Source organism: Ovis aries, chromosome 19, assembly GCF_016772045.2.
Source record: "Ovis aries strain OAR_USU_Benz2616 breed Rambouillet chromosome 19, ARS-UI_Ramb_v3.0, whole genome shotgun sequence".
NCBI lineage: Eukaryota > Metazoa > Chordata > Mammalia > Artiodactyla > Bovidae > Ovis > Ovis aries.
In genome coordinates this window covers 356138-383937 of record NC_056072.1, presented here as the reverse complement: position 1 = coordinate 383937, position 27800 = coordinate 356138, and the positions used below count along the sequence as shown (strand labels likewise).

Sequence of the window (27800 nt, the reverse complement as noted above, 5' to 3'; positions counted from 1 at the left end):
CCAAAGGCCCCACCTCCCAATATCATTACCTTAAGGGTTAAGAGTTCAATGAAGGAATTTTGAGGGTACATAACCATTGAGACCACAACAATCGGTAAAAAATAATAGGTTTTTATTCAAAGTCTTCATCCACAGAAGTGTCAATTAGCAAGAAAATAATTTTCTTAAAAACCACTAGGATTACATCTCTATGCTCCAGCCACACATGGCCACATTACTACAGAAAGGGAGAAATGAAATCATTGGTTTTCCTGCCCTAAAAAGAAAACTTGTTTATGTTGCATGGTAAGTGGAATCCAGTAAACAAATAACTTCACATCTTGAGAGATTAAAAACAAAACAAAAACCCCCAAAGCTTCCTAGTTGAATCCTTGTTATGATTTAAACAGAGGGTAAGCAGTCAAGTATAGAAAGGTGGGAAGGCTGCAGTCCTGAGCTTGATCTGTGACTCAGGCCCGCAGGTAGGGAGGGAATAGCCAATGTGGTCTGCTTGTCATTTAAGGCTTGGCTACGAGGGGCTGTCACAAGTCAGTATGTGGTGTCTCACAGAAAGGGCAAAACCACCTCCTTCAGGAGAAGCAATGCTCTTTCCTGCCATCCTAACCCTTTACAGAGAGGGCACACTTGCTGCTCACATAGCTCGTTCTGTGAGGGCTTCTAGCTTCTCAAGTCTTACTGAAGCCTTGACCTCAAAGACCTGGAGGCATGTGTGCATCAGCCAAGCTCCCTGTTGTAGACAGATCGGCCCACAGCAAGAAGTCAGCAGAAATTCTAGAAGGTTCAAAGGGAACAGAAGGTACAGGTGATGGGGATTTTGCAGTTTAACTACAACTCTGCCAACATTTTAAACCAAAAGATGTTGACAAGTTATTGTTAGTTCCTCCTGTTCCAGGATGGTGTCCTGAGCTTGCTTCTGGTCACATGGCATGGGAGATCATAGTTTGCCGACTAGGGATGGAACCTGTGACCCTTACAGTGGAAGCACAGACTGCTGACCACTGGACTACCAGGTTATTCCTACTGCTGGATATTTGACACAGAAGAACTAGCCAAGTTCCCTCAGAAGGGTAGTTAGCCTTTCACCCCTTGCCTCCGCCACCCCCAACTTTACAGCCCATGCCTCCATCTGCATCCTTATTTCTGGAGCTGGTAGACCATTTTGCCCATTGAGCACGCCTGGCCTTCTAGTGCCGTGGCCAGGTCATTATTGCTCCTGGGAACAAGCTTTGAGATGAGGCTGGGCCCAGGCCTAATGTCATTTTGTTCTTCATGTGTGTGGATGGAGGGACAGATGCAGCTCTGGGCCCATGTCCTTGCCCCTATAAAGCCCCTGGCCCAATGATGGTGCTTGTTTCCCTGGGAGTCTAGGGTGTGAAATGGTTTTACACACCAGCTTATATGAACTATGCCATCCACTTAATATGAAAATTGCTGTTCATCCTGCACTCCTCTGCCTTCAGTGATTCTCCAGAAAGGTGAGCCCTGTGCCACCCAGAAGGTAACAGGGCCCCAATTTCAGAAGGGCCATGTGCGGGAGTGTCACCAGGTTGCTGAGTGAGCTCCCAGAATGTGCTGTGCTTGTTGGGGAACATAGTCCTTTGCCTGTAGGACCCTCCTCCCTGTCCATCCATCAGGCCCTACCTTAGTTTTAGCTCCTTCCTGAGGCCTGTGTAGTTCCAGTGAACTCCCAGAAAGCAACCACATTTTCTTTGTATGATTCTTTTCCTTCCCCGCCCCCCCCCCCCCCCCCCCCGCTTCACACCTTGCATTTGGCAATTGCTCAGTCACTGCCTGGATAAAGCCACCTAAAGTCATTAGAAAGTAATGACCAGCCAGCGGTGATGGACATTCCCCATGACTAGCCCCTTGAGCTACTGTGCGGGGGGCGGGGGGGGGGTGCGGCGGGCGTGGGCAGCATAGGTGAGAGGCAGGCTCTGAGAGGGCAATTCTGTCATTACCTCTTAAAGTGGAGCCCAGCCAAGCCCGCGCACCCAGAGGTAAGCTCTGCTGCAGGGAGCTGGACAGCTCAAGCAGGCCTATCTGACAGTAAGGATTAGGAGCCTGGGAGGAGTGTGGTGGAGATGGGGTAATATGGAGACGTGACGTTTTTTAGGAAAGTCAAGAAACCACTCACTATTTGGTTTGACAGAGGGTTTGCAGATTTTCTGTAGCTTTTTATTTTTGTTTTTAATAAAATCCCTCTGCCAACAGAAGAGAAACCCCAATGGTGGTCATGATGAGGCCAGCAGACTGGCTGGGAAGATCACCAGGCCTGAAGGAGCCAGTGTGCCTGCCTGCATGGTACCAGGCTGCTGTTGTGAGGGTGCTGGTGAGATAGGCTGGGGCCTGGGTCCCTTTACTGGAGTGCTCGCACCTGAACAAACATCTCCTTGAGCAACAGAACACAAAGAAACTATAAGGGACTAAAAATAACTTGACGAATGCACAGTTGGGGTCAATTCTGACTAATACAAAAAGACCAAAACCCAACTGTCATTTCTGAGGTACGGGGAGCAAAAGCAGGGTTCTGCACGATCCTTGCACACAGCACCACCATGTGGGCTGGCAGACCACCCAAGCCACCCTTTCAACCTGACCCACTGGCCCATCCCACCCTCACCTCATTAACGGACCAGCTCGCCCTGCCACCTGCAAGGGTCAAGCAAGGGCACCGGTTCACTTGTTCTTAACTCCCCACTGCTGCAGTGAGTTCCAGTAAAGCCTTGCCTAAATTTCTTGTCTGATCTCTTATCAATTTCTATTGATCAAAGAGTCCAAGGACTCAGCTTGGTACCACTGGTAAGCCATCCTGTTTCTCAGACCAGCTTTCATGGCTAGGTCTAATCCTCATTCAACCCTCACCCAGTGCTGCCAGGGAGGAAGCATGTGTCACAGTGAGAAGAGCTGGAGGAACAGAGGCACAAAAGAGGGGGCAGGCGAGGGCAGGAGGGACAAGCGGCCCGTGCTGCTCCCAAGGCTTTCTCCTCCTCTACCAGAACAGGCCTTCAGGCCAGGAGCTCTGTTGACCAGTCTCACAAGCACCTCTTTATCACTTTAGGAGGCTTTGTCCTGAATTTGAGAGACAGAAACCTGCCTATTCTTGGGCCTCTGTGGTCAGGTGGTGTTGGATCCCATGGTGCTAACACGGGTGAGCTGTGAGCTGCCAGGCCCACTGGACATGGGTGTTCTGGTCTTTTAAACCCTTGTCAGGAGATTTTGACCCTTTTCCATATTCTTGGAACTCTTGGGTCTTCCTATAGTCTGCTAAAGGATCAAGATCACAGCTCCATCCAGCAAACTGAGATATTTTTGGCCAGAGTTAAGTCATTTGTTCATGTTGGATTAATTGCTTAAGATCATGCAATTCCCTGGTATCTCTGGTCTATGGAGAAAACGAAGTATCACTGCACAGTTAGATTTTTAGATCTGCTGTTAAGTTACTGACCTCGGACTTGCCTTGGAAACATGATATCTATACCTGTGTGATATCTGGGAGCTGCCTGCACACAGTGCATTTTAAAATAAGGGTTTCAACTTAAGAAGCCTGTCCTTCAGGCTAACCTGAGTGCTGGAAGGCTTGAAAATCAAGTTTCTCAGGGGTAGAGAGTCCAAGGAACTTGCCAGGGACAGCCCTGCAGAACATCACTGTGGTGGCCTTTCCATCACTTGGCTTGGCACAATACAGGCCTGTCCAAGTACAGAGTGCAAATCAAGCAAAAGGGTGAATGGTAATTCACAGTGGAGATCCCAAAGGATAATTTTACTTTTGCTATTGCATTATCACCAACAGAGACAGCAGGCTTGGGAAAATTTTAACTAGACAGAGAAAATTCATGAGCTTCTGGTGAGTCATAAGCTATTATGCTGGAAAGGCTGAAAATAGCACCCTCCAACTCAACAACAACTTGGGCCTGGATATTCCTTCTCTGAACCTCTAACTTGTCTCTGAAATTGGAATCTGTCCCACCTTCCCATACTTTGTTATATTTGGTTCAAGGAGTATTATGGCCATTGTCTGAAATGGCAGAGTTGTGTGATGGCAGTGTTCCCAGGGGACACCTGAAGTTTATAATTTTGTTTAAGTAAAGACCAAAGGGGTAGCAGAGAGAGAAAAAATTAACAGGGCAAATCCTCACCATGGTACAAAGCAGGGAATGGAGCCCATGGAACACAGAAAGTAGCCTTTACCTGAGGATCCTAAATGCGGAACCCTGTAAAGTAAATGCAGACCAGGCTCAGACTGCTGCCTGCTTTGCTAAGGAAGTGGTGGTGACTAATCCCAGCACTCTCGCTGAAAAGCAAGAACAGTGAAGCTGTGCTACAACTTCAGAGTTTCTAGAACAGGTCAGGCTCACGTGGTCATCTAGGGCTGATCCCCAGGTGCAAGGTCTGCAGGCCTCCTTCCAAACTCCACAGACTTGGCCATCTGGTTGAAGAATTTTAGGGTTTCTCCACTTCCTGGTCCTACTTACCCAAACATCATTCTCATATGGCTGTTCTGGGAGTGGACTAGCTTTGAAAACCACTTAGAGAAGACTAGGCCAAATTGGATGTTGAGAGATGTGAAGTCCCTCAATTTTCCTCCTCTCTTCAGAGGTTCAATTAGAATAATCCCTTTACTACCCTTCTCCTCACTAACCTAATCTCAAACCTCTGAACTCTAAAGGCAGCTCTTGAAATGTGTTACATCAGAAATTTAAGAGAGGAGGCCAGTTACCCGATGGGCTACCTGTTAAAAGTTTCCATATCTTCTGTTCTGCCTGGAAAAAAAAAAGACTTAAATGTCAGTTATCATTTAGGGTTATGAGTGCATTACATTTTTATTTACATTTAACAAGTCCCTCTCTCTCCCTGTGTTCTGTTCAGTGAATGGCTCACACTTTGCCTTCATGTAGGCTCTGAGTGGGAGGAGGTGGGGTGGTGAAAATCTCATAAGATAGAAAAGCATAACCCAAATCTTTTCAGGTTTCATAATTTTGTTCTTGCTTCTAAAAGGACAGTCATCTCTCATGGCGTGTTATGTGCTTTATATCCTGACTTTCAATTTACAGCTTCTTGGTGTGGGAGGAGAGTGCCAGCACGTGGCACTGCCGAGGAAGACTGGTGGGAGCTGTGGGGCAAGGCCTCCACTTCCCAGTGACACTGTTCACAGTTCCCAGAACTTCTGGGATGAGGTGAGAGTCCTCAGGATGTGGTCTGTGGCAGACACGATGTGAGGAAAGCCTGCCCGCTCCTCCCTGGGCACTGAGTTCTAAAAGGCAAAGAGCACGTGGTAAGGGGCCAGACTGGGGCCCCTGTGTGGCGCCACGGTAAGCGATGCCGCCTGAGTGAGGCCAGGCAGGGGAGGCACACAGGTCCTCCGAATAGGTGAGCAGTGAGTTGGGGTGGAGGGACCGATTCCAATGTAGCCAGGAAGGCTGCAGATCACAACAGTGACTACTGATCTGGCATCAGAGACATGACGCTGTCAAAACCATGATGGCTGAGAGTAGTACCAACATGCTGTGGTTGGAGAATGTGGGTAATCAGCATTTGTTTGCAGAAGAGATGACGCTCTGTGAGTGGCTCAGCCAATAGCTCAGCTCAGCTTCTCTTGGACAATGTCTCCTGTAAAACCTCTGAGGCACTTACATAGCATATTTCTGTGTCCACTCTCTTGCTAGTCTGTTGTACCTGGAAGAAAAAAGTAGAGGAAGTGACACCCTCATTCGTAATGGTCACTTCCTTTCAATGTGCAGTAGAGAAAAGAACTGATATAGGGGAAATGCTGTTGCTTCTCATCAAATACCTAAGACGGATGAATGAATGAAATAGACTGCCTGGAGCAGGAACGTGTCACTCACGGCCATAAACCCTGAGCCTGGTGAGTCCTAGCAGTTCTTCACAACTATCTGCTGTGGAAGATTTGAGAGCGCAACAGACCACCTCCCTCCCTCTCTCCTGTCTTTCAACATGGATGCATTTGATCTGGAAGAGATACCCAGAGGTCAGCATGGGAGAGTCCCTGGTATCTAGCACGTGGGCTCCATGAATCTGGCCACCAGAGTGTGAGTAAGCGCCACTGTTGGCAGCCACAGAGCAGGTCTGGTGCCCATTGAGAATATGTGCATTTATCCACATTACTGTTATGGAACCTGGTGCCATGACACTGTAAGAGAGTTATGTAATCAGAGAAGACAATGAAGACAATCACTTCTGGTATATCTAACATATATCATAACAAGCGCTGAAATAAATAAAAATTAAGATCTCATCAATTAACAATCACTTTGTCATACAGGAGAACTGAAATGAGGGAAATAATGAGCTCTATAAAGGTTTCAAGAAATATATGCTGGAAAAAGCACATTCCATTCTAATCTCTTTAGACAGAAGAGAAATAATGAACTAAAAGACCTACTGGAAAGTTCTTTTAAAAGCCAGCAACTCCACCCTCTGCACCCTGCTCCTGCCCCTAGCTGCTCACAGGGCCGCCACTGCTGATGCCTGGGGCCCTGCCATGTCTGGCCCTTTCTCACAGTGCTGTCAACTCTCAGAGGTTGTCACACAATGTACCTGCCTCAGCAGCCACAGACATCTGCTCAGGCTACAGTGCACATGGTTGTGTCTGGCCACATGAGTCAGAATTCTACAGTCAAGAGTCTGGAAATCAGAGAGTTTGCAGTGAGGGTCTGTCAGTAAATCAGGAACACACTGCTTACTTCTTAGCCTCAACTAGCAAACTGAGCACAGCAGTGCTTCCCACCTCAATCAGCCCTGGCCTCACCCTGGGCATATCTGAGCAGATAGCCCATTATCTTGTGATAAAGTCCTTGTATTTTAATCCAGAATTTTCTTGCTGTCAGATTCTTCTGAGTCCATTGTTGGCTGACCACTGACATTACTGGCCTCAAGGGCAGGTCTGGCAATAATCTTTTAGGATTCAGTAGTGGCAGCTGATGAGCTATCCAGGAGGGCAACCTGCTTTTATCTCCTTCTCCCTCCTCAGAGTCAAAGGATATGTTAGTGAGAGAGGCAGGAGTCTTAGCCCAGCTCAGAATGGGCAGGACGATGTCCATGGGAAAACCTCATTGGCCTGGAAGCACCAGCTCAGGGTATTGCTGGGAGCTGCCTGGAGCAGCTGGGGCCCAAAGGCAACCCAAAGAGGACACATACTTCTCTCTATCAGCCTTGTAGGTATGGGCTATTTCTGGCACCAGAGGGTCATCAGGGTTGGGGTCGCAGAGCAGAGAACAGATGGATAAGAGAACTGGAAAGAAAAGAAACAATAAGTCAACTGCAGTCACAAGGCTCCCAGGTCACCCCAGGTCCAGTGAGCCCCTCAAATTGAACTCTCTGTTGACAGAGCAATTATTTTCTCTTCAACATCCCATCAAAATTATTCTAATACCCCAAGACTCTTGGGGTATCAGAATACGAATGTATTTACTTTGTCCATCTATCAGTTGAACAGCAACTTTACCCTGTGGTGTCCCAGTTCCATCTGCTCTAGGGCACTTCTGGCCTCCCCTTCCTGATCTCAAAAGTCCTTTGACTCCGTGCCATGTACCTTTGTTGTTTGGTCCCAGGGGCCCTGTTCACTATTAAAGAAACCAGAACTCAGAAGATTCTGGTGACCTGTCCAAGGTTAAAGACTTGGAACACCCACCAAATGGGTAAAAACAAGATTCAGAACCAGGTCTGTGTGACTGCCAAGCAAATGCGCACTGCCCTACACTCTCAGTTCTGCTCTGGACCTGTGAGGACACTCCCACCAGGGAGTGGTTGGAGGCTGAGGAAGTGGTGCTGCTGGGATCGTTAGGGTCTAGGCTAAATGCACTGTCAATCCTAGATTTGCTCTGGAACCCTCTGTACCACCCCAAACAAGTATCATCCTTGCCTCAGTGAATCTATTCAAGTCCTGACCACAGTTAAACTATGGTAAACCAGGTACACTATGATTGAGGGATGATTTGTCTTTTTAAAGCTCTTCAACTCTCCTGCTGTTCTGAGCTCAAAGGATGTGTCATGAGAGAGCTAATTTCTTCCTTCCTTCCACATTCAAGTGTCTACTCCTGGCCATTTTGATTTCCTCTCCCTACTTTCTTAGACAGTGTCCTGACCCCCACACCCAAAGGCATGCTAGGCAGTGGGGTGAGGATTCAGCTCAGAGAGGAGCAGGCCCCCAGTGTGGAGTTGTCTCCTGGAGGCCTGAGTACTGGAGTCAGCTCTGCCTCCACGGCATCTGCATCACCACATTGGACTGGGCAGCTTTCCCTGTAGATTTACCACGCAGTCTCAAAGAGCCTGCTCTGGTCAGCTGTCCTGGTGTCTTGTGTTCCCCGCTCTGCTTCCTAAAGCTCTGCCACCTGCATTGCCTCACACTCCACTCTGTTTGTTGGGCTCTGGTACCCTGATTCTCTCAGGTTGCTTTTTTTTTTACCACCTTACTCACTCCACTGACAGGTAACTCACACCCTCTGTGTTCAAGTCTCAGGGTTTGTACAACCATGTTCAGCCTGTCTTAGTTGGGAAGGAATATCTGCATCCTTTAAGCCCAGTTTAGACTGGTTTCTTCACCCTCATGCAGAGCACAGGCCCTGTGTCCTCTTCACTCAGGGCTGGTTCACAACCCATGTTGCAAAGTGAATAAATGAGAGAATGGAGGAGGCAATGTAATATTTGCCTTTCTATTTACTTTTAGATCAAAAGTATAAATAGGATCAATATTTTCTTTTGCACCCATGTAACAGTCTGGCTGGAGCACCCTGCAGCAACAGATCCAGGTGGACGCGGTGGGGGTTGGGAAAGCACCACTTTGGACTCCTCCCCCTCCAGGCTGTGACCACGGGCTAGGACCGTGGCTGCTTCCCCGGAGCCTGAATTTGCTCTCAGGAGTGCAGGGGTAGAAACACTGCTGTGACCGAGATGGGGAGGAGATAGGCACTCACAGTATCAGAACCTAGTATACACATCTACCTTTTTACCTTTTGACACAGTCAGTGCTGGAGACCACTGGGACCGTAGGATGTCAAGGCAGATGCTGCCATTGCTGTTGATGTTGGGATGATAAATTTTGGTTGTGAAAACAACCTGCAGAGATGAGAGACCTCAAGTCAGACAGACCACAGGGACATTCTAGATTGTTTATCTGTCAGGAAAATGAACCAAGTAAGGTGGAAATGACCACTACTGGGACATACCTGGCCCTGCACAATCCTGGGTGAGCTGGGCATTATTCCAAACCAGAATGGGATACAGGAAGGGGCACCTGGAGAAAAAGCCCCCCAACCCATTCCCTGCTGGGCTCTTGAACTAGACGCGAGGACTGACACCATCTCCCCCAGAAGAGTGTGCTCTGAGGGCTAACAAAAAGAGCAATGGCCAGGACTCAGAAGTCTTGTTGAATAATGGAGTTCTTAAGCCAGATGATGACTATGTGGGCATCCATTATATGATTATCTACAGTACTTTACATGCCTTGAAACAGTTTTAATAAAACAGGATTTTTTTTTTTGTTGTTGGCTTCATTTTAAAACAACTCACTTCAGAATATGAGGAGAAGGAAGGCTGTGTATGTGAGGCTCAGCATCTGTTACCAAATGACTTTTTCCAGGAGGGCTTCCACGGTAGCTCAAAGGGTAAAGAATCTGCCTGAAATGCAGGAGACTTCCTGACAGTCCCTGGGTTGGGAAGATCCAGTATACCCACTGCAGGATTTCTGCCTGGAGAACCCCATGGACAGAGGAGTCTGGCAGGCTACAGCCCAGGGACTGTACGGAGTTGGACATGACTGAGCAACTAACACCTTCACTTTTCACTTTTTTCCAGGATGCATCAAACTTCCAAAGTGACTGAGGCACTAAATATTTGCCTTATTCTTTATTATCTCCTGTAGAGAAGATCATGCAACCTTGCCACATTCCCCCCATAGACCCAGAAAATTCTTGCCCAAACAGCAATCTTACTTTGTCTTGTTCTCCTGTGGAAAGGAGATTTTTAAAAAGACAGAAACACTTTCTTCTATCGTAGAAGACAACATTTTGGCACACAACTCTCCTTGTTACAGTAAACCCAGCTCACAGGGCTGATTTCAGTCTCTAATAATAGGCGCTGCTTTTGCTTTGTCTTGGGGCAATCAGGAATCCTGAAAATGCCCAACAGACACACAGGATTATATTCAATCTGTTTATTTTAAAAAAGATCAGCAGCAACTTATACACTAATGAAGGATATAAGATGCTACTTTACAAGACACTGCAGCAAATCTCAACAGGGAAAGGGGAGAGTGGGGGTAGATTCAAGGCCATGGAATGTGCTTTTTCAACCAAACCCCTGAAATAACAGTTATACTTAAAAGAGGTATTTTACTATCTGTCCCCTTGTGCCCAGCACAACCCAGCCTTCTTCGTTAAAAGCTGGCAAAGTCTCCAGAATCTTAACCACATTTAACTCTGATTTAAAATATGGAGGCACTGATGGCCTCTGGTGGCAATGACCAGGGAGAGCTGTGGGCTGGGGAGCCCAGAGGGGCTGCTCCTCATTGCTTAGATAGAATGAGCACACAGGGGTGAAAGGTCTGCCTTTAACAGAGCCATTGAGGTCAACCACAGGGCAGTAAGACACATCACAAACCCTGAGACAGGGGACCCTGGCACAGATTCAGGACTTCCGTGTAACTTGCTAAAATGCAAAACTTTAGGTCAGTCCTGAGAAAACAGCACACAAACCCCAAATAGGCGAGGGGAGGGTCTCTGACAATGATCAGTACCTCTCAAGAGCATCAGGTCATGAAAGACCAGAGGAAATGGAGCCTCTGTTACAGACTGTGGAGATGGAGGAGACAAGACAACAAATACAGGGCAAGGTTCTAGAACCTGAGGAAAACTGGTGAAAAAGTAAGGCCATCAGTTTAGCTCTGAGCATGTGGCCAACACTGACTTCCTGGATTTGATGCTTGGACTTCAATAAACTAAGATGTTGACTTCAGGGAAAGCTAAAAACAAGGCATATGTGGAAAATATGTACTATTTTTGCAACATTTTTCTAAGTCTAAAATTAATTAAAAATAAAAAGTTACCCAAAAATAGGCTGACACATCTGGGTTCAAGTCCCACCCTCCACTATAAGCCACACCATTTTCAGGAACTAGAGTGCCCATTCAAAGCCTTGGTTTCCTCATTCACAACCAGAACTGACGATTTTATTTAAAAAATAAGAATTAAAATGGATATTGGTATATGAAGCAAAACCCTGGAGGAATGTATACTGTCCCTGTCCTGTCCCTCTTTCAACCTTTGGGGGCTTGAAAGGATAATCAGTAGGGCTATTAGCTGTGATCTTCTCTGGGGATAGGTTTATAAATAGACTGATTTCCATCTGTGTATTAGTTAGTTCTCCATATGCTCTAATTTTAAAATAACCCACTTTTATCAATTTTTCAATCAGAAAGATAACAATATGTTAAAAATGATATGAATAACCTACAATCACTGCTGTGTGACCACATCTGCCTGTGCTGTTGGCTCCACCTTGGAACAAGCCACGTGCTTTGCCTTAACAACCAGTCTCTGCCCTACCCAGCCTCTCACCACAGCAGAGCAACTGACTGCACACCGTGGGTCCCCTCGGGGTCATCCTTCCCACCCCCAAACAAAGGCTTGCCCTCCAGTTCCCTGTGACCCTTTCCATGATCAGAGTGATCCCACTACCACCTTCCCTCACTGTCCTATCCCACGTTGCTGCTCTGTGCTTCTCCTCAGCATGGCGTAGCTCTCATACTAAACTTCTCCCGCATGGGACTATGAATCTCAGGAAGGCAGGACTCCTCCAGGGGAAGGAAGGAGTGACTTGCCAGGGTCCTAGGCCAGCTTCTCTCCACTGGTGGACATTCAGGGCCATCCTGTGCAATTCAGGATGCTGAGCAGCATTCCTGGCCTCCACTAGATACTAGAAGCAATCCTCTGCCCACCTCCCATCTCAGGCTTTATTACCACAAAAATCTCAGTGTCCCTGGGGTAGGGGCTGAGAAGTCCTGTCCTAGACTGAAAGGGACTGCAGAGAAGAGAGCTGGAGCCTAAGACACATCCTAACTCAGCCACCCCACAAGGAACACCCCTGAAAACATGGCTTCAGTAGGAAGCCCTCACCACACCAGCCCTTGCTCACATGAACAGTGAGTCCTGAAAGCCCAGAGTTTAATTCCTGGCAAGCTGTACTCCTGGTGGTGGATAAGGGGCCCTGGGAAAAGCCCCGGGTGCAGCTTTCTGTACCAGTGACTTCATCACACACTGTTCCTGTCCCCTGTCCTCACCTTTGGGGGCTTGAAAGGATAATCGGTAGGGAAGTGGATGGTCAGGAAGAAAACGCCTCCTTGGTAAGGACTGTCATTCTGGAGGATGAGACACCGAAAGCAGATTAGTACATGCGCAAGAGGTACAACAGGTAAGGCAAGGGCTGCGCTGAGCAGCTGCTACCTACCGGGCCCATGATGGTGGCTTGCCAGTGGAACACTGCAAGACAAAAAAGAGACAGGAAGTGAGCCTCTCCAGCAAACACATCTCTCCACCAAAGAGGAGCTGCTCTGTTCAGAGGGTGCTGTTCACACACAAGCCTGCCCTCACTTCTGACACCAACCACCTCTGTAGGGGTTTCTGTAATTTAACTGGACTCCAGACTCATGAAAGATTGTTGTCCTCACAGCTCTGATTTATCACAGTGAAAGGCTGAGGTCAATGTCAGCTGAGGGAAGAGCTCATGGGGAAAGTTCCAGGCAGAGTCCAAATGTAGACCTTCACTTGTCCTCTTCCCTGGAGTCCCAGCATTGATGTGTGACAATACACGAAATACTGCCTACTGGGATGTTCACCCCTGGTTCAGCGTACAGAGCTTTTACTGGAACTCCATCACGTTAGCAGGATGGATTAATGGACTATTCACATGGCTGATCTATGTCTCCAGTTCCTCTGGCAATGATCCCAAACCTCCACCTTAAACCAGCTCGCTGGTCTGTCTAGTGTGGCCTGCCTCCACCTAACTCACATTGCTGGTTTGGGTCAAGGCCTAAACAGTCCTATCAGGCAGGGTAGTTTAGACATCGCTTTCCTGAGGCTAGGGACAAAGGCCAGATCTTTTAAGGACAAAATTAAATTCTTTACTATCCAGGTGCCAGTAAACTACAATTCAATCTTCTCTCTGCATAGAATTAAGCCTTAGGTAGGCTTTAGCCACTTTCCATGTTACATTTATAAACCTCTCTTCTCCTTAGTTCTTCACTATTTACTCTGAAGCCTTCTCCAAAGGGTCTCTTCCAGGAGTCAATCACTGCCTGTGGCCCTGGGGCTTCAGTGGCTATTTCCCACCTGTGTCCTCTCACACATCCCCAGGACTAGGTGACAAGCCAAGAGCAGCCCCTCGTATTCTTCCCTCCTAGGCTCCCACCAAGCTGGTGGTCAGGCCACGTCCCTGCTTAGAATGTGAGAGCTTTCTCTTTCTCTGCACGTCACGCCTGCTGCCCTCTCTGGAGTCAGGCTACTTTTACTGCTGTACACAGCCCTAGAAAAGCTCCTGTATGCTCAGCAAGACTGGCCTAGAGCAGGCGGATGACTCAGTTCCAAAGCTCCCAGGACACTGTCCAGTCTTTGTGGAAAGTGCCTATATACCCACCTGGGAGGTGTGCTGAGAACATCTGAGGGATCTGTTATTCTCTAGGGAATTCTGTCTCATGGTTCCATCATGGGTGTGAAATCAGCCCCAATTTTCAGACCTGGCCCTGTACTGGGTTTCCTGCCATCTATTCAAATATCTCACAGAGTCTGCCCTTGCCAGCAGACAGGAAATTGCCAAAGCGGGAGGAGGGAAAGGAATTGAAGGGACAAGAGAAGAGGTTTCCCAAGCTCCTACAGGTATCCAAAGACAGTCACAGCAGCCTTGCCCTTTTTCAAATGTTTCAAGAAATGCTACTGATGGGAACACTTCTATCTACAACGAGGCTGCCTAAGCTAATAAAGTGCCACTTCTTTTTCTTTTGACTGCTTTTATTCCAACTCTTACTAATCATTAGCTGGTAGGTATACATTTTCCTAATCATGGTATAGAATGGAATTCTTTATTAAACAAATGTTTTTTGATAATTAATATACAGAGAAAGGGAGGAGTAGATAATATGAGTGGTTCCTCTGGCAAACAGGTGTCCCATTCACTTTAACTCCTGAGGTCTGCTGAGGGGCTGAGCAGAACCCAAAGGCACAGTCAGAACAGAAGCCTCCAAAAGAGACAGGAAGAGAAAAGCAATTGCAGAGGGATTCCGGAAAGGGGCTGTTAACTCACAGGGCAGGCATGAAATGGCCCCAAAAGGTTAGCTAGTTTCCAAGACTGTGCAAACCTCATCTAAACTCAGGTACTGAGTATGGAGAGTGGCTAGACTCTCAGATAAAGATGGCTGCTTACCAGTACAGGGCTGCAGTGAAGGGTGAGAATGTGTGGTGCAGAGGAACACCAAGGGGTACCTTTAGAAAGTGGCAGCTGAATCATTACCAGTTCAATCTTATCCATAACCCCAGTTTACATTATTTTAAGCAACAGGTAAGAGGGGGAAAATATGTTACTGAGACCTATGACACCTGGAAGGACAACACAGATCAAATAACAAACTGGTGAAGCTACACTTGTTCACCAACTCTGCATATGCAATGGGAATCATTTCTGTTCTGCTCTAAAACATTATTTAAACTCTCACATAAAGCTTCTGGAATCCTCCATTTTCAGTAGCTGTCTCCCCATTTTCAGTTCCTCTAAGCATCAGCCCATAGAACATGCAGGAACACACACATATGACTTCTTCCTCACATATGACTACTTCCTCTTTTTTTTTTTTCTCATCTCTGTGAAATTTCTCTTTCTTGCATTTTAACACAATAAAAGTTTTTTGTTTTTGTTTTTTTAATGTAGCATATGGCTTTCCTGATGGCTCAGACAGTAAAGAATCTGCCTGCATATGAGAGACCCAGGTTTGATCCCTGGGTCGGGAAGATTCCCTAGAGAAGGGAATGGCTACCCACTCCAGTATTCTTGCCTGGAGAATTCCATGGGGTTGCAAAGAGTTGGACACGAAAATGTAGCATAAAACATGTCACTTAAGCCATTTTTAAGTGTCACGTCAGTGGCATTAAATGCATTCACACTGCAGTGCAACCACCACCTTTATCCATTTCTGAAACTTTTCCATCACTCCAAACAGAAATTCTGTACCATGAAATATTTTCCCATTTCTGCTTCCTCTCAGTGTCTACAAACCTCTCTACTCTACTTTCTGTCTCTATATCTGCCTTGTCTAGCTAGATAGTTCATATAAATGGAATCATATAATATCTGCCCTTTTGTTTCTGGCTTATTTTATATGGCATATTTTCAAGATTCATCCATGTTATTGCATATGTCAGAACTTTATCCATTTTTATTGCTAAATAATATGCTATTGTGTATATATATGTATACACACACATACATACCACTTTATTTATTAATTTGTTAATGGGCATGTAATGGGGGATTATAAACAATGGTGCAATGAACACTGATATATGAGTTCTGTTTGAGTACCTGTTTTTAATTCTTTGGTGTCCTTGAAGGGCACCACCCCTCTTTTTACACAGTCTTTCCTTCTTCCGCCTACTTTTCCTTCAGATGCAGCTTTTAGAGCCTCACAGTAAAGGATGAGCATCCCAGAGCCTAAGATGCTCAGAAAATAGAGGTGAAGTGGGATAGCAGAGTAGATTTGGGATTATCCACGTGTTGGGCAGCATGGCCTACGGCCAGTTGGCTACAGAGGGCGGCAGAGGGCTGCCCATTGCAGCTCCTTCAGTCTCCCCCTGGGAGGAGAAGTGGGAGAAAAGAACTGTCCCTTCCCTTCGCAGAGGCAAGGAGCTAGCCTCATTCCCCACCCTTCACCAGCCCTCCAGTTCTACCCCCAAGTGCAACAGCAAAAGGTCCTCCATGATTAGCTTCATGACCATTTTTCCAGCAATGCCCCAAGTTTTAGTTGGCTTTCCAGATGGCTTTCTTGTGCCCCAGTGGAAGGAGATGGTGATTTCCAGCAACATCTTGACCAGCTGGGCTGTGAAGTCAATGCATTTAATGAAAAAGCTACTCATAAGTAAAGGAAGAGAAAGCAACACTAACAACAGTAGGTTTTCTTAAAACAAAAAACAAAAAAACTGAGGGATGGATAAATTTGGGGGTCTTAATTGCAAGGCTCATGGGATCTGGAGCCCTGAAGGGTACTTACAATCATCTCCCACAGGTCCTGCGGAGCACTGGGCAGGGGGGTCCCTCTGCAAGTCAGTTAATTCCTGGAACACAAAATAGTGAGCTCAGAGCTGGGGTGTGAAATGGGGATACTGCTCTACACCCCACATGTTTTGGCCAGAAGTACATTCTCCTAGTGGGAGGGGGCTTCCAGACTTCAGCAGGGGGTGAGACTGGCTAATGAAAACAAGTGATCTGCAGTACCCTTGAAAACAAGGGTCTGCTCGTGGCTGTGAAGATACGTGTGAAAAATGTATTACCATTTCCAATTAATAAGCTAGAAAATTGAGAGGTAAAGAGGTTAAGTTACTTACCCAAGGTCACAGCACTGAAAGGGGGCAGGGCCCCAACACCACTCAGGTGGAGAAGGGCAGGGGCTGGGCTTTAGCTCTGAGCTCCCGAATGGAAGCACTTAGCCCAGAGGAAGTGCCCAGTCAAGGACAGGGCTCCTGTATTTCAATCTTTCTGCCCCACTACTGCCCTACTCGCCACTGGTTGTATGGGAGTCCTAAGCCTCCAAGTGGGAGATGAAGGACATGTGAGCCAGTCTAGAACAGCTATACTATGTACCAATGGGGGGAAATAGGAATTACATTATAACTGGATTCCCTAAATGGGATACAACTTGTGGACACAATCCCCAAAAGTTATCCTAGCCCAGCATGAGCCTCAAGGTCTAAGATTTTGGGCAGTGACTTAAAAACCATAGTTTGCATGAACTAGGATGTTTCCTAACACTCCTTACTCTCCCTAGGTTCCAGATCTGGGTAAACTTCTTGTGGTCTCCAGAGGAGTTCAAAAGAGAAGGAATGAGGCACAAGTAATGGTCCATCAGGTTGCAGGGAAACTCCTCAGAGGATGGCAAATCCCAGGGTCTAGGGCATTATGTATGAAGTTTAAATCTAGCTGATCACATTCCTCCTTACCTGAACAATGCTTGAAACTCAGCTCATCCACAAAGAACCTCCTGATCCCACTTTGTAATCTCTGGGCATGCTGATCATTCTAATAATGCCTGCCTCTCTGGCCGTTCTGTACTTATCCCACCTACACACAAATACAATTGGCCACAGTGGGAATATTTATATTACAGAAGCCAGCAAGTACCACAAGTCAGGGCCAAGTTTTATCCCAGAGCGGGGTTGGTTTTTAAACACCTACTAGTATACCACTGGTCAGTTCTTAGCTGCTGCTGCTGCTAAGTCGCTTTAGGCATGTCCGACTCTGTGCGACCCCATAGACAGCAGCCTACCAGGCTCCCCCATCCCTGGGATTCTCCAGGCAAGAACACTGGAGTTGTTTGCCATTTCCTTCTCCAAGGCATGAAAGTGAAAAGTGCAAGTGAAGTCGCTCAGTCATGTCTGACTCTTAGCGACCTCATGGACTGCAGCCTACCAGGCTCCTCCATCCATGGGATTTTCCAGGCAAGAGTACTGAAGTGGGCTGCCATTGCCTTCTCTGTCTTAGCTAGTATCTAATGTATCTAAATAGGTTACTCTTGATAAGCACGAAGTACCCAGTGTTACTAGTTGTCACAATAGAAATGAACTTGGGGAAAAACTAATGTCAGGTGAGGGGACCAGAGGACATGCTCAGAAATGCAGCATGCCTACAGAACACTCCACAGAACAGTCCCTTGCCTGTTTACCTCTGCTTTGCGCTTCCACACCTCTACAACCACTCTGTAGGGGACTGTTTATACTCCCTGCAATGCTGTATGAATGAATGAGCTCTGTAATGAGGCTGAGAGATCACATGAGCAACTGGCAGCAGGAAAGCTAGCTGCTGCTGCTAAGTTGCTTCAGTCATGTCCGACTCTGTGTGACCCCATAGACGGCAGCCCACCAGGCTTCCCCGTCCCTGGGATTCTCCAAGCAATAACACTGGAGTGGGTTTCCATTTCCTTCTCCAATGCATGAAAGTGAAAAGTGAAAGTGAAGTTGCTCAGTTGTGTCCGACTCTTTGTGACCCCGTGGAATGCAGCCTACCAGGCTCTTCCATCCATGGGATCTTCCAGGCAAGAGTATCTGACCAATTCCCCCCAACTCACCAGGTTTCTCCATATCTCCAGGCACCTACATGGGGTGTTTCCTGTCCCTAGAAGGCAAATACCTTGTAAAGGGTGGTGTGGTGAATGGTTACTAAGAGCTGATGATTCCTGAAGGCCCAGAAGTGGGTCTCAACTGACAGAGACTCTAACTAGCACCAATGAGTTTCAAATGCTAACTGGCATTTTGAAGAACAATGTGAGTTGAAAGAAACTAGTCTACCAATATATTGCATTCCTGTGCTTTCCCAACAGAGGCCAGAAGACCCAGGTCTGAGTTCCAGCTCTGTCACTGGGAAAACAACTTTGACCTCTTTGGACCTCAGTATAAATTATCTGTTGAGTTGTAATTACATTTGTCTACCAACTGGCCAGTACTAATATTTGGCTATAATTTTGTAATGTTTATAATGTACACAACTGTACTTGGTAAAAAATCAAGGATGACAGTGTATAGAGGATTCAATTATTAGCATTATAATAAGAAGAATGAGGATTGTATAGAGATACCTAGTACTGGAAGAGTACATAAGAAACTAATGACACTAATCACACCTTGGGAGAGGAACTGGGTGGCTGCGGACAGGAGTGGATGGGAGAGTTTTCCCTGTAGACTCTTTTGCATTTTTTGAATTTTGAACCATGGGAATTTATTACCTAAACGATAAATGCATAAATATTTCATAAATTGTAAAGGACTAAGCAGGTTAACATTGTGTAATACTTATTGTTATAAGTAACACTGATGATAAGCGAGTCTTGAAAAGGAAAAAGGTTAAAGTAGAATGGATTACCAGAGGAAAATAGTGAAGCAAACATAGTACACACTCATTTCTTTTACTGTGCTGTACTCAATTCAAGATTTCATTCAATGAAAGACACAATCTTATTAGGCAACTAAGAAAGAAAACACACTGGCAATAAACTAAGACCAAATGCATTCTTTTCGTTTCATTTTTTAATTGGATACTCTTTTATTCTCGTGTTGTCAGAATTTTTACATATTCTGGATATATATCCCTTTTCAGATATTAATATTTGAGAAATACTTTCCTCCATTCTGTGGGTTGTATTATTGCTATCTTTAAATTTTTAAGTATAGTTGATTTACAGTGCTGTGTTATTTTCAGGTGTACACCAAAGTGATTCAGTTTTATAATTTTTTTTTTCTTTTCCAGATGCTTTTCCATTATAGGTTATTGCAAGACATTGAATCTAGTTCCCTGGGTTATACAGTAGGTCCTTATGTATTTTATACTGTGTATCTGTTAAACCCAAACTCCTAACTTATCACCCCCTCTTCCCCTTTGGTAACCATAAGTTTGTTTTCTATGTCTGATTTCTACTTTGTAAATCAGTTCATTTTTGTATAATTAAAAAAAAAAACTCCACATATAAGTGATATCCTACGAGATTCTTTACTCTTAAAATTTTAATTTTAATTTGAAACTAAGCTTTAAGTCAAAGCTATGGTTTTTCCAGTAGTCATGTGTGGATGTGAGAGCTGAGCACGGAAGAATTCATGCTTTTGAAATGTGGTGCTGGATAAGATTCTTGAGAGTCCCTTGAAATACAAGGAGATTAAACCAGTCAATCCTTTAAATCAACCCTGAATTTTCATTGGAAGGACTAATGCTGAAGTTCCAATACTTCGGCTACTTGCTGAGAAGAGCTGACTCACTGGAAAAAATCTTGATGCTGGGAAAGACTGAGGGCAGATGGGCAAAAAGGCAACAGAGGATGATGAGATGGTTGAATAGCATCATTGACTCAATGCACATGAGTTTGAGCAACTCCAGGAGACAGTGAAGGACAGGGAAGCTTGGCATGCTACAGTTCATGGGGTTGCAAAGAGGCACACACAACTTACTGACTAAACAACAACAACAAAAAGCTTACTTGGGCATATGTTTTCATTTTAAAATCATTCATGCATAGCAAAAAAGGAGTAGAAGACAAGTGAAATAAATAAATGGGCTCTCCTCGTTTAGAGTCTATACTAACCTGGGGTCACGGGTATCCTCAGTCATTCCCTGTGCCTTCCAGGCAATGGTGATGTGGCAACTCTTAAACAGTCCTCCATGAACGTTTCTGGAGTTTTCTTACAGAAAGGCCCACAATACACAATCTTTTGCACAAACTTCAGCAAATATAGGTGAGCCAGCCTCACTGACTAGACGGTACACAGTAGCTTCCTTTCTGTGGTCTATGAAACATTTGGTTAGCTTGGCATGGAAATAAAGAACTGCAATCCCTTTTCCAACAACATTTATTCCATTAATATAAAATTTATTCCTCACTGTTCTGTTTCTGTGCCTGTGTTCACAAAAGCTTTAATCTTCAGCATTAAATCAAAATATCTTTTTGGAGACATTTTTAACGCAATTAAACAACACATCAACAATGCACTTAACCTCAATATACACTGCTGTGACATGGCTTTCACACAGTGACAGTCATACTGCCAGTGATTTTAAGCAGCATCCCAATTTCAAAGGTGTAAAAATGTAAAAAACTGTTCATCTTAGAGTAGATGTAAATATGGTATTATCTATACTTTCCTGGTTTTGCAAGTTATCTCTAAAGAACAATTAATATTTATAGTCAGACCATTACATCTACCACTGTGGACAAGAATCCCTTAGAAGAAATGGAGTAGCCCTCATAGTCAACAAAAGAGCCCGAAATGCAGTACCTGGGTGCAATCTCAAAAATGACAGAATGATCTCTGTTTGTTTCCAAGTCAAATCACTCCAAGTCTATGCCCCAATCACTAATGCCGAAGAAGATGAAGCTGAACAGTTCTATAGAGACCTATAAGACTTCCTAGAGCTAACAGCAAAAAAAAAAAAAAAAAAAAAAAAGATGTCCTTTTCATCATAGACGAAGTGAAGTGAAGTGAAGTTGCTCAGTCGTGCTCAACTCTTTGTGACCCCATGGACTGTAACTTACAAAGCTCCTCTGTCCATGGAATTTTCCAGGCAAGAGTACTGGAGTGGGTTGCCATTTCCTTCTCCAGGGGATCTTCCCGACCCAGGCATTGAACCCAGGTCTCCCACATTGCAGGCAGATGCTTTACCGTCTGAGCCACCAGGGAAGCCCCCATCATAGAGGACTAGAATGAAAAAGCAAGAAGTCAAGAGTAACAGGCAAGTTTGACCTTGGAGTACAAAAATGAAACAGGGCAAAGGCTAACAGAGTTCTGCCAAGAGAACACATTGGTCACAGCAAACACCCTCTTCCAACAACATAAGAGAAGACTCTACACATGGTCATCACCAGATGGTCAATACCAAAATCAGACTGATTATATTCTTTGCAGCTGAAGATGGAGAAGTTCTATCCAGTCAGCAAAAACAAGACTGGGAGCTGACTGTGGCTCAGATCATGAACTCTTTATTGCCAAATTCACATTTAAATTGAAGAAAGTATGGAAAACCACTAGACCATTCAGGTACAACCTAAATCAAATCCCTTATGACAATACAGTGGAAGTGAGGAATAGATCTGAGGGACTAGATCTGATAGATAGAGTGCCTGAAGTACTATGGGCGGAGGTTTTGTGACATTGTGCAGGAGGCAGTGGTCAAAATCATCCCCAATAAAAATGCAAAAAGGCAAAATGGTTGTCTGAGGATGCCTTACAAATAGCTGAGAAAAGAAGAGTAGTGAAAGGAAAAGGAAAGATATATTATTAATCCGAATGCTGAGTTTCAAAGAATAGAAAAGAGAGATAAAAAAGCCGTTCTCAGTGATCAGTGCAAAGAAATAGAGGAAAACAATAGAATGGGAAAGACTAGAGATCTCTTCAAGAGAATCAGAGATATCAAGGGAACATTTCATGCAAAGATGGGCTCAATAAAGGACAGAAATGGTATAACAAAAGCAGAAGAGATTAAGAAGAGGTGGCAGAAATACACAGAGAACTATACACAAAAGATGTTAGAGCCAGATCACCACAATGGTGTGATCACTCACCCAGAGCCAGACATCCTGGAATGTGAAGTCAAGTGGGTCTTAGGAAGCATCACTCTGAACAAAGCTAGCGGAGGTGATGGAATTCCAGCTGAGCTATTTCAAATCTTAAAAGATGATGCTGTGAAAGTGCTGCACTCAATATGCCAGCAAATTTGGAACACTCAGCAGTTGCCACGAGACTGGAAAATGTTAGTTTTCATTCCAATCCCTAAGGCAATGCCAAAGAATGTTCAAACTACCACACAATTGCACTCATCTCACATGCCAGCAAATTAATGCTCAAAGTTCTCCAAGCTAGGCTTCAACAGTACATGAACTGAGAACTTCCAGATGTTCAAGCTGCATTTTAAAAAGGCAGAGGAACCAGAGGACAAATTGCCAACATCGGTTCGATCATTGAAAAAGCAAAAGAGTTCCAGCAAAACATCTATTTCCACTTTATTGACTATGCCAAAGCTTTTGACTGTGTGAAAGTGAAGTCGCTTAGTCGTGCCCGACTCTTTGTGACCCCATGGATAGTAGCCTGCACCAAGCTCCTCCGTCCATGGGATTTTCAAGCCAAGAGTACTGGAGTGGGTTGCAATTTTCTTCTCCAGGGAATCTTCCCAACCCAGGGATGGAACCCAGGTCTCTCACATTGTAGACACACACTTTACCATCTGAGCCACCAGGGATCACAACAAACTGTGCTACATTCTTAAAAAGATGGGGATACCAGACCACCTTACCTGACTTCTGAGGAATCTGTATGCAGGTTAAGAAGCAACAGTTAGAACCAAACATGGAACAATGGACTGGTTCTGAATTGGGAAAGGAGTACAAGGCTGTATATTGTCACCTTGCTTATTTAACTTTATTGCAGAGTACATCATGCGAAATACTGGGCTGGATAAAGCATAAGCTGGAATCAAGATTGCCAGGAGAAAAAAAAAACTGCCAGGAGAAATATCAATAACCTCAGATATGCAGATAACACCACCCTTATGGCAGAAAGTGAAGAACTAAAGAGCCTCTTGATTAAGGGGAATGAAGGGAGTGAAAAAGTTGGCTTAAAGCTCAACATTCAGAAAACAAGATCACTTCATGGCAAATAGATGGGGAAACAATGGAAGCAGTGACAGACTTCATTTTCTTGGGCTCCAAAATCATTGCAGATGGTGACTGCAGCCATGAAATTAAAAGATACTTGCTCCTTGGAAGAAAAGCTATGACAAACCTAGACAGCATATTTTAAGGCAGCTTTTCACTCTCCTCTTTCACTTTCATCAAAAGGCTCTTTAGTTCCTCTTCACTTTCTCATAGTTCTCCTTTTTACAAATCTTATCAGTCTGTATGTTCAGACATGGAAGTTCAAACATACACCCTTATCTCCCTTACCCTACTCCCTGCCCTCAAAATGTTTGATTTCCAACACAGGCAATAACACTGCCATCCAATCAGTTATCCATGTTGTGCATCCCCCTCTCACTTTCACCACATACTCTTTTTCAAGTTCTGCCGATTGTACCCTTTGCATGTCATCCAAGCACAGTTCCTGTCTTGGCATCTGCTCCACGGTCAGTCACTTGGACGACAGCTTCACTGGACGTTCACAGTGGCCTCAGTTCCCCCTCTGGCCACCCCAGGCTACAGCAGAGCCAGAAGCCTCTTTTCACGACAGAGATTTGAGCATATCATTCACCTGTGTCAAAGTCCTAGGATAACAGATGACCTCTTTCAGAGACTAATTTGCTAAACACATTATTTTTAGGAGAGCTGTTTATTAAAAATGAGCCTTACCCTTAGCACCCCCTTGATGCTTTTGAATTGTGCTACTAGAGAAGACTCTTGAGAGTCCCTTGGACTGCAAGGACATCAAACCACACCAGTCAATTCTAAAGGAAATCAACCCTGAATATTCATTGATAGTATTGATGCTGAAGCTCCAATACTTTGGCCACTTGATGTGAAGAGCCAACTCATTGGAAAAGACCCTGATGTTGGGAAAGACTGAAGGCAAAAGGAGAAGGGGACAGCAGAGAATGAGATGGTTAGACAGCATCACTGACTCAATGGACATGAACTTGAGCAAACTCTGGGAGATAGTGGAGGAGAGAGGAGCCTGGTGTGCTGCAGTCCGTGGGATGCAAAGTCAGACAGCACTTAGCGACTGAACAACAACACCATATTCTTAAGAGATCCTGCAATCCCACCTCAGGCAATCAAACCTAAGCTCACCATGTTGCTTTTAGTCGCTAAGTCACAGCCGACTGTCGGGACCCCATGGACTATATCCCGTCAGGCTTCTCTGTTCATGGGATTTTCCAGGCAAGAATACTGGAGTGGGTTGCCATTTCCTTCTCCAGGGGATCTTCCTAACACAGGGATCGAACTAGAGTCTCCTGCATTGACCAAATTCACCATACAATGATGCTTATCACAGAATTATTTACTTCCTATAAAATTTAGAATGTCAGCGGTCGTTAATTCATACTGAGCGCTTGATATATTCCACGCATGTACTAAACATGTATCATCTAAGCCTAAAAAAAGAAAAAAAAAAAAACAACTTATAAAAACAGGAGGACACAGAGGCTGGGAGTGATTAAGTTCCTTGCCTTCTGACATACATTTCCATGTGTTTATTCACTACAGGTAATGATTAACTAAATTAATGGTCATATACTTTTGGAAAGCTGACGTTAAAAACTACAGTTATGAATACTATTTAACAACATGAAAACTGCCTACGTTTAATGCTATGTGAAACAGCGGGGTGCAAAGTGTAATTTTTTTTTTAAGAAAAGGGAAAAGACTGATGATAGTAGATATACTACGATGTAAACAAATAATATAGCATAACTGAAAATACTTTTTCTTCCTCCTATTGTGCATTCTCCAAATTCTAGTTAATATATTAAATGTCCATAAGGACTCCCAATTACCTACAGGATAAAAAAGTTATCTTAGCACTCCCCCTAATACCCCCACCCTGGTCCTGCCCACCCACTCCCATCCCCTCTTCCAGCGGCACTTAAACCTCAGTCATGCTCTCCCTACTCCAAGCCCAGCCACGGCATCTCTCCAAGACCGCGAACGCCCTTGTTCCTTTTCTGCATTTGTAGAGGTTCGTACTCATCCCTTAGACTCCAGCTCCAGCCTCGACTCCTCTGACCAGCCCTCCAGACACCCCCACAAGGGCATGCCCTCCTTCCTCTGAGGCCAGGCGCTACCTCTCCGCCCAGGCGCCCGGAACACAGCGTCCAAGGTGCAGGGAGCCCGAACCTTGCCACAGATGCCGAGATGGGAGGCGAGGGAGGGGTGTGGAACGCTAACCCTCCGTGGCTCCGCCCGGGGCCCCGCCCCGTCCCGCGCGACGCTAACCCCACGTGATGCCGCCCCGCCCCCGCGCGCTGCGCGGTACCCTTTTAAGGGCGCGCGGGCGGCGGTTCCGCCTCCCTCCCTGGCAGGTGTTACCGTTCTCTCCTTGGTCTCAGCTGCCGTTCGTTTGGCGGCCGTGGCGTCCCCACCCGGGAGTCAATGCTTCGGACTCGCAAGGAGCCCTCAGGCGGAAGGACTTCTTACCTTCTGGATCCTCTTCAGCGCCATCTTACCCCCGCTGCTGGGGACGGGGGCGCCTGGCCCGGGGCTGCCAGAGGCGGCCCGCTGCCGGCTCGGCCGCCGCGCAGCGCTGCAAGCTGGGAACGGCCGCTTGTGCGCGTGCGCGCCGCGTGGCACTGTGGGTAGGCGCTCCGCGTGTGGCAGGTACCGGCGCGGGCAAGCAGAGCGGGCCTGGCCTGGAGAAACTGCCATGTCGGCTGTTGCCTTTCCTCTGCTTTACGTCGCCCCGCCACCTTACCTCCGGGTTGGCGAGGGCCTGGGGAGGCCTGCGGAGGCCTGCGGAGAGGGGCGCTGGTTGGTTTAACACAGGACATGCCCAGGTCGTGCCCTTTTAGCTTCCGCCTGTGTTTCATCCCAGGCTTTCACATACTCCTGTACATAGTGGTTCTTAGTGGTTCTGCTTTGAACTTAAGTCTGTAAGTATTCATACCCTTTCATTTGTTATATGTCAAATATGTTACAGTTCTTTCCATGGAAATACATGTAGTAGAGCTCTATATGCAGTGGACCTGGAGGTGTGCATTTTCAGTAATCTTTCAGTTTTTTTTTTTTTTTTTTTTTTTTTGATGGACAGCCAGGGTTGAGAACCACAGCCTCAAAAGTGTGCATATCCAAACTTAAACTGTGTCTTTTTCCTCCTTAAAACCTGACAGGCATCTTGGTCAGAGTTCGGGATTAGGAGCAATTAATGTGTGTCGTAAAGTCAGTTTAATGAGTTGCAGCTCATCTAGGGTGCCCACAATAGGGCTTGGAGCGTGGCGTGTGTTCCTAGCCGGACTGAGGCAGGGTCCTGGCAGTGAGAGCACCAAATCCTAACCACTAGACATTTGGTCAGTGACAAAAGCCTTGGCTCTTTGGCTTTGCAGAGAATGCCCCAAAGAAGGAAAGTAGTGAAGCAAATAAAGGATTTAATAGGAGGAAAAAGAATACAGGACTTACTGAGAGTGAGTCGCTGAGTCACACCCTCAAGGTAGTTAGAATTACCTTTATGGGGCGTTTCTTCTGGGCTTCCTTTGGCCAATCACTTTGATTCTCTTGTTTCACAGCCCGTATTTGGTATATCTCAGGATCCACCCACGTGTGCACATGCATCTCTTAGCCAAGATGGATTCTACTGTAAAGGCCAGGTGGTAGAACAGCTCTTGACATCACTCCCATTTTGACTTCTAAGGAGCCTTTCTGTGCATGTGTGGTCTGGAAAGTCTCCTGACTTTGAGAAATATGTGGTCTGGCCTGGCCCCAAGCCTCCTCCCCTAATTGTATTGTTGTCATCTTGGAGTTTTTCAGTCTACAGGGAATGAATCTCCAATTTCCTGGGGCTATCTACCTCCGCCTCACAGCCAATGTACATTTTTTTTTTTTTTTTTTTTTTAGTGAATTAGAAAACAAAGTCTCAGTGCATTTAGCATAGTAAAGGTGAGAATTGTGAAAGGTGTGTGTGTGTGTGTGTGTGTGTGTGTGTGTGTGTATATATATGTAGATAATGATATTTATCCTCCAAACTTAGGCATTTTGAGAGTGAAAGGGGTACAACTAGAAGACCAAAGGTATAACTGAGGCTGTGACCAACCAGGACATACGGCCATCTGTATGTGAGTACTCGGAATATAAAGTGTATCACAGACATTTCCATTGTCCTCAGCCGTCTTTGACCAGAAGTCCTTAAGGATGCCCCGTTGCCTGCATGGATCACATCCATTGCAGTGTATAGCCCTTCAAAATCCAATGTCATCCAGTCTGGCTTAGTATCAAGAGGTTAATCACCGCTCCCTTGACATTCCTTTACTTCTGGTTGCCCTCTATAAAACTTTCTTTTTCCCCTAAAGCACAGCCATCACTCACCTGTAAAGTCAGTTCAGCCCATCACTATCTCTGTTTGGTGTCACATGGC

At 45.6% G+C, this 27800-nt stretch overlaps 2 protein-coding genes across 12 annotated transcripts in view; one reads left to right on the top strand and one right to left on the bottom strand.

Moving 5' to 3' along the window:
- Positions 1-95: 95 nt before the first annotated feature.
- Positions 96-25994, bottom strand: UBE2D4 (ubiquitin conjugating enzyme E2 D4 (putative)). 10 transcript variants are annotated; one of them, XR_001436150.3, is made up of 10 exons: positions 25874-25994; positions 16265-16328; positions 12460-12491; positions 12293-12370; positions 8967-9072; positions 7156-7249; positions 5632-5673; positions 4730-4760; positions 4137-4211; positions 96-2389 (listed from the first exon to the last, which is right to left on the bottom strand). XR_001436150.3 is itself a non-coding variant. In XM_015102196.3 (10 exons), the coding sequence occupies exons 1-8, from the start codon at positions 25895-25897 to the stop codon at positions 4733-4735; spliced, it is 468 nt and encodes a 155-aa protein (XP_014957682.1). In that variant the 5' UTR covers positions 25898-25994; the 3' UTR covers positions 96-2389; positions 4189-4211; positions 4730-4732. The 10 variants fall into 10 exon arrangements, 9 of the variants coding, with proteins under 9 accessions (XP_014957682.1, XP_014957681.1, XP_042091683.1 ...); XM_015102196.3 differs by having other exon boundaries at positions 4189-4211; XM_015102195.3 differs by lacking the exon at positions 4137-4211 and having other exon boundaries at positions 4718-4760.
- Positions 25744-27800, top strand: part of URGCP (upregulator of cell proliferation) — a 120201-nt gene continuing 118144 nt past the window's right edge. Inside the window, exons 1-2 of one of the 2 annotated variants that reach the window (XM_042235741.1) lie at positions 25744-26325; positions 27417-27501. The gene's annotated coding sequence lies outside the window, so the exon portion shown is untranslated. Of the gene's footprint in view, positions 27502-27800 lie in introns of both variants that reach the window. The other variant, XM_042235742.1, reaches the window with a different exon arrangement.

Bases quoted from the DNA above. Each gene is read 5' to 3' on its own strand.
- UBE2D4 (XM_060402718.1), bottom strand. From the start codon at position 25,897: ATGGCGCTGAAGAGGATCCAGAAG. The intron at 12,371-12,459 runs GTAGGTAGCAGC...CTCATCCTCCAG, and splicing joins AAGCCACCATCATGGGCCCG to AATGACAGTCCTTACCAAGG. The intron at 7,250-8,966 runs GTAAAAAGGTAG...TTTTCTTTCCAG, and splicing joins AGCACTGACTGTGTCAAAAG to TTCTCTTATCCATCTGTTCT.